Source organism: Phyllopteryx taeniolatus, chromosome 1 (genome assembly GCF_024500385.1).
Source record: "Phyllopteryx taeniolatus isolate TA_2022b chromosome 1, UOR_Ptae_1.2, whole genome shotgun sequence".
NCBI lineage: Eukaryota > Metazoa > Chordata > Actinopteri > Syngnathiformes > Syngnathidae > Phyllopteryx > Phyllopteryx taeniolatus.
In genome coordinates this window covers 37,654,274-37,665,498 of record NC_084502.1, presented here as the reverse complement: position 1 = coordinate 37,665,498, position 11,225 = coordinate 37,654,274, and the positions used below count along the sequence as shown (strand labels likewise).

Below are 11,225 nucleotides of genomic sequence, written 5' to 3'. Positions count from 1 at the left end.
TGTGTCGCCCTCAGTTGTGATGCACGGGTGAGAAAATAAAAGAGATTGGCAGTTTTTTCGTCTTGTAGAAATAACCTCAAAATGATCACAACTTGGGAGCGGAGTAAAGTTAGGTGAAGAGCAAAGGAAGGAGTATTCATTTCTGCTGATATTAAGTGTGAGGAGCTCAAGGCCATCCTTTTGAGTTTTTTTCTTATTGTGTTTGAGTACAATGAAAAAATGCTGCAGCCAGAAGTGAACTCAGCAGAGGCAAAGCGCTGAGCTTAACTAAACTGAGCCAAGCTGAACCAGGCAAGAGCGGAACACGGGCGGGGCGGGGCCGAGCGGGACATTTGATGTGCTGTTTGATTATGTTTTCGGCTTTCCATCATCTGACCCTCCCCCGCCCCACGCACACCCCCTCCCTCTTACAGAACATTTCATCCTCCCCCCTTTCTTGAGGTCCCTGCTGAGTTAGGAAATGTCCAGGAAGCAGAATGGAGTCATCGGTGGAGTGTGTGGGTAACTCTGAGTGGTGGTGTGGGTGTCTGGGGGGACGCTGCAGGGCCTTGTCACTCACCATGATTGGTCGACGGCTCTGCAGTCTTAGGGAGGCCTGACAGCGGCTGCTGGTCCTCTCGCCTCGCGTCCACCGCTGGTTTACCAGCTCGCCCCGAAACTCATTTTCTAGTGTGAGGAAGAGAGGAAAGAAGGGGGGCAGAAGCAGGTGGAACGAAAAGGAGAGAGAGAGAGATAAATAATCAGTACCAGTTGATGGGCAGTGGTTTGAGGAGGGTTGTGGTTAAGGAATAGAAGGTTAAGGGGGTGGGGCGATGGTACTCAAGCTTGGAGTACACACTACTTTATGTCTAAGGAACAACACACGCACACATACATGGTTAAGTGCCCCAGCTGGAGTCTCTGTCAGTCTACTAATAGAATCAATCAAATTTGCGCATTTTTATCGAGCTTTTCAGGGCGCAAGTATAAGAGAATGGGGGGAGGATGCCAGGGATGAATGGTCAGTAAATAATGAATCATCCATAAATCAAGCTTCTTTTTTCCCTCCCCCTTTTTTCATTAAGGTAATAGCTCTTCACTTCATTGCCCTGATCACCCAAGAGAAACTTTGTCTATTCCAAATCCCCAATAGATTTGTCTTCTTCTAACAGATGTTGTCTTATAGTTTGTACCGACAGCGAGGAGAGGTGAAACCAGATGCAATGAATAAGGAAGCACTCTTGAGTACAGGATATAATAATTCCTTTTGTGCATGAGCAACCCATCTACCTACGTTTAAAAAGACCCAGGTTTGGCATAACTGAAAATGTAAACTGGAGTGCTCACAATCCATGTGGATATCATGGTCAGTCAATCTTGTAACCCTCTATGGATTATTTTGTACCGTATATTGACCATTACATGAACCGGTAGTCCAAAGAAAGTGCAAACCAAAAGCAAAGATTGGAAGAACTGAGAAGTCCTGAACCCATCCCATGCCCTCCCTGCAGCCTCACGCCACCCCCACCACCACCACCACCCCGAACGCCCCCTGTGTTCTCATCCTTACTTTGCCCCTTACATGCAAAACTCACCAACGCCCAGCCAGCACTCAGTGAAATGCTTGTTTATCAACTTTTGCTCCCCCCGACACGAAAGTGATGACAACAGCAATACTGTTGGTCTGCATCTCTGTCTCAGCTGTCTCCACACGTATACACGAACATCCATGAAAATGCTTCAATCTCTTTTAGGATGTTTTTTCCCCCTTCTTTTAAAGTAAAGTGAAATGAGCATCTGTCCTGTCTTGTTAGTTAGAGGCCATGGAGCTGAGAGTACTTCCAAAATGCCAAATGTATAACGACGTTTTATTAGGACACATTTTGTTTTGCCTCAGGTAGAAATCGCTGTTGTCTGTGCTAATGCCCCTTCTGGAGCAAACTACCGCTGAGTTGTTGAGGTCTCTCTATCAAATTTCACATTTATCATAAAAGGCAGCTAAATTGGCTTCTCTATACTTTCATCTTATAGTACATATATATTATACATATACAGTATATATTTGATCTTATGCTGCATATTCCCACCTAAAAGACTCACATCTCATTATTTCACAGTAAAACTTGGAGGTGTATAAGACAATTAGTTGTTCACTGGCATAGATTTTAAAGCAAAATCTGAAGCAAAAGGGTGGGGGAGCATATGAGGGACGTTTTAAAGCAAAGTTAATGGATGAAAAAAAAATCGGAACCTAAGGACAAGATTTTTTTTTAAAGCTTGCATTTCTTTTGGTTCCTGTTTAACAAATGCATCCACTCAAGAGACTTCGTTGCTACAAATCCAATACAAGGGACACATCAAATGGTCTTTAACATAATAATAACGGTCACTTTTGATTGTTAAAGAATGACTACATTGTATCATACTGCGATGACTTTGTACTATTTTGTCTTATTTATTTTCAGACATTGGGGGGACAAAATATGCGAAACACATCTAAATTGCACTGTGATTGGCTGGCAACCAGTTCAGGGTGTACCCCGCCTCCTGCCCGATGATAGCTGGGATAGGCTCCGGCACGCCCGCGACCCTAGTGAGGAGAAGCGGATCTAAATTGCAGTGCAGTTCTATACCACTTAAAGCTGTAAACGCAATAATTAACAATCATGAATCAATACCTACAGTGTCAATCAAAAATGGGCATTATTGTTATTATTAGAATTTTGTTTATCCCTAAAAACGAAGTTGATGCAAGGGTAATACCATTACTTGCAGCTTACTGTGTTGGGATGTTGGAGCAAAGAGCCCTAAATCCATAGTTAGATTAAATACCAGAGTGGGCTGACTGTAACAGTATTAAGTGTACATACGGGGCTAGGCCAGCTGTACACTCACGCTCCTGGAAAGAGGGATTTAGTCACAATACAATGTGATTAGATGCTCAAAGAAGCAGAAAGAGAATCACAAATCAAAAGTTGTGGAGGAGGAAATGTTAAAATCACATTGGGAAAAAAAGCCTAGTTGCTACATCTGAAGACGATAGAGGTTAGATACTGTATAAAGAGCTGTTAAAAGGCTGGAATCAAGACAAATGCCTGGTTCACGCAGTTATGGCACAGAGGGGAAGCCATGTAGGAGAGCATAGTAACAGCTTTTGGAGAAGCTCCCCTGAGGGCCACCCTGACCTCAGCATCTGAGGAACAACAAATGTGTCACCGCTGCTTATCAAATAGAACAGTAGCACTGGCACTGCAGAGTTTTGCATGTCACAAGATTGTAAGTTTTGCATTGTTTTTATCAAAACTCCTTTTGCTTTTTTCCCTTTTCAACACAAGGCATGAAATTCATTATTTCCAAGCCTGTCATTTGAAATGCCGGCTCTCCATTGAAAGCCTGCAGGACCCTGACCTTTGCTTGTATAGCTTAGATTTCTGATAGGCTTTGAATGACGAGGGTGCAATTTAGCCCCAGCTGCTCCTCCAACATGTTTATTACACTCTCTCCTCCGGCACCTGCTGTCCTCGCCACAGGCTATTCAGTCCCTAATAAATAGAAAGGTTTGCCATTAAGGTAAGTAAAAACGCAGAGGTGAGCTCGGCCTGAGCTGCATGCAAGCTATAGTCTCCAGTGACAGCATAAGGCACCAATAACCTAATTCTGTAATCCTTCGAAACCAGGCTACATTTCACGTTAAAGAAAACAGAGGAAAACAACAACAAAAAAAGTGGTCATCATATCTATCAGTAGTGCATCAGATCAAAGAGTTACAGTGGACCCTACACTATATGAGGCCAGATGAAATACGAGGAAATCAAATGTCATGTTTTTTTGTTACGAGACAGTTTTGACAATTTTCAACTGAATTTTAAAGAATGGAGCACTTTACACATTCAAAAATACACTGCAAGCCTTGTATTATTGAATAAAGTTTGCAAATGTGGATACTTTGAAGACACAAGTAAACTGTTCAATTCACATGCTAATACTCCCTGCGAACAACCTCGACACGTTAGCCATTAGCACAAAATAACAGCAAAACTTAATTTAAAAAAAAAGTCTTTATAGAAAATGTAGTCGAATGTGCAGCCAATTACAATGAAAGCCACATATAGTATCGTGGGCTTCTTCATCATCATCACTACCATCCCTCATCTTTCCTCCATCTTAGGACGCAGGTGCACAGACCAAGTTCCGCACACATTACGTGGCCATGGAAGCAAAGCAAAGAGAAGGTTAGGATTGTGAGCGGAAAAAAACAACAACACAACAGAGAAGTCCACATCATGCACGGCGGGTCACGAATCCGACAAGACACTCGTTGAAAAATCAAAAATCAAAAAAATCATGACACAATGTGCAGCGTGTTTCCCAAACAGTAGTGGTTATTTCTAGTGCCGACTTTTGGGGGAGAGAAATGTGCACACCATTAAAAACGACTGACATTTCAAAAGAGCATCGCTGTTTCTTTTTTTTTTTTTTTTTTGCTGCAGAGGATCAAATGGCCAAGCCCTCCCTCTTGAACACGCTCCATCGTTCCATCCATCCATCCATCCATCCATCCATCTCTCCCATCGCAACAACAGCGAGCATTTAACACCAAACTCCGCACATCAGATTGCACACTTTTCACACTGAAAATCCCAAATATGGCGAGTATATATATATATACGCGAATTGGCAGCGGCATAACGTGTAGAAAACGGTTGCACGATTTAGTGGGAAAATGCAAAAGGTGAAGCTGGAGGACAGAGTGGAGGATAACGCTCAAGAGCAGGACACCGTTCCATAAAAGAGCATTAGTGGAGGAAAAGTACTATTTGTGAAGTACACACACAAGCGCACACACACCACCCACGATGACACACACGAACCACGCTGACGAACTATCCACAGCACAAGAAGTGGATCAACACGCCAGTTGTGGTGGGACCCGAATACTGTTATGAAAACACAGGTAGTTTCCGTCCTACAAATGAAATGTGAGGAAGTTTGAATTCGTGTGTGCAAGGGGAAAAAAGAAAAAAAAAAAAAAAGCAAATTATAGACTAATTGATGAATTAAGTATGCAAAAGTATCACGCTTTAAAACCACAAAGGCAGTTTGTTACCTGCAATCAAGAATATTACGTCGCTGCGTGCGTCCTCTTGTGTTTTAATAGTTGTAGATGAAGAAGTTCGCTTGAAACGACAACAATAAAATCCGGGTGATAGTTTTAAAAATGATTTTTGTATCCCGGTCCAAAGGTCCAGATGTGGTAAGTGATGAGGGAGAGGAAGCGAGCGGCCTCGTTCACACGCAGCATCGGCTCACGGCTCCGGATCGAGGCGTGACGGATGTTACTTGTTTGTAAGCAAAAACATGGCTTCATTTGCCTTTGTCAGCGAGAGAAAAAAAAAAACCCCAATATTGACTTACCTTTCCCTCATGAGCCATTGTATCGCCTCCTCCCCTCCACCACCCCCATTCTCCTCCCTCCGCCCTTTGCCATGACATCACGGAAGCTGTAGTAAAACCTCGAGCATCACATGGGCAGGGCTTGAAGACCCAGCCCCCCCCCAATCACCCTCCCCTACTCCACGCGCACACACACACACACACTCCTCACGACACACTCTCTCGTACTTGAACACACCCCCCTCTGACTGACCCCCCCCCCCCCCCAACCCCCACTCGCTCGCTCCCAAACACATGCATCATCTGAGCCAATAAAGCTGACGACCTCAAACTAGGAAAACTGCATTTTTATCTAATGTACATATTGAAAAGGCTAAAAAGCGTTCCAGCATCTAAAATGATATTAGTCAGAACAAGCATATTAGAGTTAGACATACCACTCAAGGATGGTGCTGTTGCCATAATTGTAACCTAATCCTCCCTATGCCTACCTGAAAGTGGTACAGTCCAATATTTCATTCAAGGGGTATTTGTTTTCCTTCTGGGATTCAGCAGTGATGGAGTTGCTGTAACTGAAATTGTCCAGTTGTGAAAATGATTCCTTCTCAAAATAGAATGTTGCAGCTCGAATAGAAGATGGCTTATAAGAGTTTTAAAGTCAACTGGTCATGCTGGATTCAAGTTTTAAGCAATAAGATCACTGTCACAGATTTGTTGACAGTTTGACTGAGAGAATAATTCCAACTCCAAGCAGCAAACAGACCCTCTTAATAATGTTACTTGGAGTCACTCCCAAATGTTGTTGTTGTTGTTTTCTTTTTTTTTTTTTTTTTTGCTTTGCTGTTTTGAAACCATTAGTGGCAATGACAACCATTCATTACAAGCCATTTGTGAATAGTCCCCACAAATGCCATTCTTTATCTGCTGTCTCCACGCCACGCACACAGGGAATATTCAAAAAGCCCAACCTTCAGCTTTCAGAAATTCTATTAAATTCTTATCTCCTTGCAGCAGGCTCTTTTTGTGCAATCCCATTGTTATGCATTGGAGCTGAAATCAATCACCGGGTGTGCACGTCGCATCAGTATGATTTCAGACTGTGGCTGCCTGCGCGGAGAGGGGACTAACACAACAGGGGCGACAATCGAATAAACAAGGCAGGCGGGAGTGGTTATGAAATATTCCGGGCCTTGATCCAGCTGAGCAGAACAAGGGAGGAGGCCACATGTGCAAAGTTCGGCCTGGTGAGGAAGTGACTATAGGTCAGGACCTCACAGCCATAAAAGAGATGCTACCACCCTTAAAATAAGCGTCTTCTCTTTGCTGGTGTCATTCGGCCTGTGGAGAGCTCCAAAGAGTTTTTGCATGTGTGCATCAGGACCCTGGACAGCACTCAGAGCGGCACACTCCCTTACACGAGTTTATTGTGGAAGCAACAAAGGCTTTTGTCTTTCCTTTATTCGGTGTATCAATATAGGCTTGATAACCAGATACAACATTATTGTTGGTGCAAATTTCAAATTCTACTTCATTGTTTCAGGTTGTGTCACTATATGTTAACAGCTGAGACAGCCGCTGAGCATTTGCTTTCCACTGAGGATCAATACCCACACTTCACCCTGTTCTAGTACAAAAGTCATTATAATGAAGTTCATTTCACATGGCCTAGGCTGTTATATTATTTTTTTCCACGACAATTATTCTAGTCAATATATATTTTTTAAAGTTAATAATGTGTGGTGGCCTTAATTGTATTACTTGAGTATAGTTATTATTAATCACTGAAGTTTCGAGTCCTATAGCTATTTTTGTTTGGTTTTGAACAGAATAAAAAAAAATACATATGACGAAAAAAATATATTGTACTATTTTCAGTAAAATACTGTTTATTTTTGAAAATGTTACTAAAGTAATAAGAAAGTACAGCAAGGTTACAATTTTGAATTGATAATTGAGTATTTCAATGCACTTTGAACGTTTACCTTTGTCTGACTATTAGGCAGAATCATTAGAAAAAAAGGACCACAACTTCAATGTAACCGTGCTTTGTGGAATATTCATGTCGACGCATAACACAAGTTGCGTTTGAGTGCACATGGCAAAAAAAGCCTCTTTCCACATTTTAATGAAGTTGTATGGTTGCGATATTGTACATAAATATTACATGGGGCAGCAGCTGACTGAGTACTAAGGTTGGGACCCGGGGAGGCCCCTGTGGGCCCTCGACAGATGGAACAAGCCGACAGACTAACGCAACAACAACAGAAAAGTTTCTAATAAGCCCGCAGCTTGGCATTGTCCACACGGTACCAGGGCCACAAGGTCCCCCAGGGGATCAACTCTCCTTTGTCTGGACACGCCGGGACAAGAAGACGGAGTTAAGTGTATTTGGAAAACTATATGTCCGATATATTGTCATTTGTTGACACCGATTTTTTGTTTTGTTTTTCTACAACGGGATGATGACGCAGAACTGTAATCTCTATTTAACCCCCCAACGATGGAGCTATATATTTAAAAAAAAAAAAAAAAAAAAGCTCACTTGTTCTTAATATTCTGACAAAACGTAACGCAAATTATGTGTTCTACCCACGGGGAATGCTTTAGTGAAGCCGACAAATACACGCTGTAATGAATGAGTTGCTTTTGAACACACACAGGCGCACGCCGAGTTGTCTCTTTGTAACGTTTGCCGCTGAAGTGAATAAAAGTCATTGATACGAACCTAGAAAAGTGCGACACAGCTTCATCTTCGCGGCCATTCCGTCTGTCTGTTGCGTGTGCAGGACCGCAGCGAGCGTCAAGTGCCGCCGCCAACTTTTTCCGAGCGCGACACAAACTTGCTCAAACTTTACTTCAACTTGCCGGGCCGGGGGTGGGGAAACGGTGATTGACAGGTGCGGGGAGCCAATAGCGAGGCGCCGTGTCCTCCTACTGCCGGGAGCTGGCCCAAGGCCTAGTCACACCCCCACCGCACCATCATCATCGTCATCATCATCATCACCATCGTCGTCGTCGTCATCACCATCACCCCCCTCCAAGTCTCAGCTTTCAACAACAATAGCCCGCATTGCAACAAAGAGCATCTGCTGTGGCCGACAACTTCTCACAGTCACACTAAGCTCCCTCAGCAATCTCATTTCAAAGCATTAAATACACACAACCAGAACTGGCATCTCATTTCCCTTAACTTTATATACATATTGTAAATGAGCATCTTTCACTTGGGGGAAAAAAAACAACACTCAAAAGAAGAAAGATTACTTCAGTGAACAGTCAAAAAAAAAGGCTACCATATAATCATAACATGCATCCACGAAAAAAGCATGAGCTCACACTTCACTTTAGTGGTCTTTGTGTGTAATAATAATTTCACGCGATATGGCCATATTTTTGTGTGTTTATTTGCAAGTTACACTTGGCCTAGTGTGCTTTGACTCCACTCTGTAGGCCACAAGGAGCCACACATAGCAGATGTACAGCTAATTTGGGTAAGTTAGAGGAACATTTTCACTCTAACTCCGGGCCTTTCACAATGTGTGTGTATGTGTGTGTGTCTGGGACAGACAGACAGTTCCTCCCTCCCAATAGCAGATGGTCGGCCAGATAATGAGCTCTCCCATTGCTTGCTCCCATTATCCTCATCCCTCCAAGATGGAATGGGGGATATACCACCATCAACACACAACCTAACACTTCTCCTCATTTCATCTCCATTCATTCACTTAAAAAAAAAAAGTTTCCCCTCTTTGTTTAGAAAAGTTGCTTTCGACTGAAGCCAAGCAGGTGTATTTGAAATCTGTTATTTGTTTGGCATTCAGCATCCTTCGTTTTCTATCTGAAATGGAAATAACCCACTACATGAAAATAAACTGAACATATATAAAGTTCTTGTATCCATTCAGTTATTACTACAATCTTTATATAACTGAATTAATTTTAAGTTTACACACAATTGTAAAAGTAACTTACTAATTTTTTAAATTAGTAGAAAAAAAACCAACAAAAAAACTTTGTGAAACTATTCCATACAAATTAAGTTCCCAGTCCTTGATCATAAATAACTAAACAAAAACAAAAGTAAGAATGTATTGACAATACAAAATAAAACTAAACTCAAAAAAAAGTTATAAACAATTGCAAGCCTAAAATACATTTTCAAAAAAACTAAACCCACATGTAAGAAGTTGTAAAGTAAACTCAACTAAACCCCGTAGGTAGGAAACACTAAATGTGATAGAAAATAAAGTAAAGCACAGTTATAAAACAAAAAAGCAAAACTAAAGGTAAAATAAGGTAAGATTAACCAAACTCGCAAATATAACACACTAAATGAAATGAAACGGAACGGAATGAAACTAAAACACAGTTATGAAGTACAAAACTGAATTCAATTAAACTGTAGTCTGCTTCTCGATGGCGTGTGCAACACAATTATATGAGGCAAAGTGTAAAATGTTTTCCTTTTGAGGGATCCTAAACGAGTATAATAAAAACTTCAAAACTTACTAAACTGAATACAACGATACGAAACTACACTGTGTGGTCTGCTTCTCTGTGTGCTGTGCAACACAAATATACAAATCAAAATAAGTTGAAATTGAAAATAAGTGTCGCTGTTAAGCAGGACTGCCATTTTTCACCATATTTTATTTTTTTATCTGAGGATGCCAGAGAGCCTCTAGTATTCTTACTGATCACGGCTCTTTCATTAGCCTATGAACTCTACTCTTCACCCCCACCCTTCTGCTCCAGCCCGCGTAGAAGGCCAAGCACACATACTCTGCAAGCTCGGCCCTATGCAAACACACCCAAATGAACACACACATATCGCATAGACTACCCCGCCAACCACATCCCCCCTCCATGTCACCCACTTTATTCTCCGCTCTGTAGAGCAGGCAGCTGAACTCTGACACAGCCTCCAGCTGTCCTGGAGATGGCGATGACAATAAAGTTAAAACAAATATACACACACATGCACACACTCAGGAGAAGGAAACAAAACCTTGTTGAGAAGAAAATTACTTGCACGAGATAATTAATGGAGAGCAGTGCATCTTCGTTTTACTTATTTATTAAACATTTATTTATGCAGGTAAGGCGATTGAGAACTGATTCTCACTTACAAAGCCGACCTGGCAGGAGACAGCAGCGTAAAACACACCAGCAAAATAGCAAATGCAAATACATAGACAACACATTGTACAGCATGATATAATTACATAACACATGATATTACATCATAGCACGTTCTAAAAACAGGTGCAGCGATCATATCATCATGATTATTATTCTGAAGTATTGCAAACATCTCAACTGGAAACAACTTAAATCAGATGGTATGGGGCAACGTAGGGTCACAGATCGGGCGCCTCTGTGTGTGTGTGCGCAAGTGTGTGTGTGTGCAAAATCTGGATTTTCCGAAAATAAACTAGTTTTCTTATGAGGTGCATAAAATGTTTATTGTATTTTATTATTATTATTTGTTGGCTTTTTGTTAGACATTCGCAAACTCAGCCACCCACTCACTCATGTACAGATGAATATTAGACATCAGATTACCCCGGCCCACACCACCAACACACACACACTTTCTTTCGCACTCCCAACCTGACTCTCTCCTCCTTTCTAACGTCCGTGCAGCATCTTCTTCTTTTCCTTTCAGCTTGTCCCTTTAGGGGCCGCCACAGCGCGTCATCCTTTTCCATGTAAGCCTATCTCCTGCAGCCTCCTCTCGAACACCAACTGCCCTCATGTCTTCCCTCACGACATCCATCAACGTTCTCTTTGGTCTTCCTCTAGCTCGCTGTTTGGTAGATCCATCCTCATCATCCTTCTACCAATATACT

At 42.0% G+C, this 11,225-nt stretch overlaps 1 protein-coding gene across 10 annotated transcripts in view; it reads right to left on the bottom strand.

The window, feature by feature from the left end:
* myt1b (myelin transcription factor 1b) overlaps positions 1 to 11,225 on the bottom strand; it is a 162,636-nt gene that overhangs the window by 37,461 nt on the left and 113,950 nt on the right. For 6 of the 10 annotated variants that reach the window (XM_061793462.1, XM_061793510.1, XM_061793521.1 and 3 more), the window contains exon 4: positions 560 to 666. In XM_061793462.1, the coding sequence (XP_061649446.1) occupies positions 560 to 666 (107 nt within the window). Of the gene's footprint in view, positions 1 to 559; positions 667 to 2,759; positions 4,403 to 5,086; positions 5,430 to 8,098; positions 8,192 to 11,225 lie in introns of those variants that run through there. The other 4 variants (XM_061793490.1, XM_061793532.1, XM_061793543.1 and 1 more) reach the window with 4 other exon arrangements.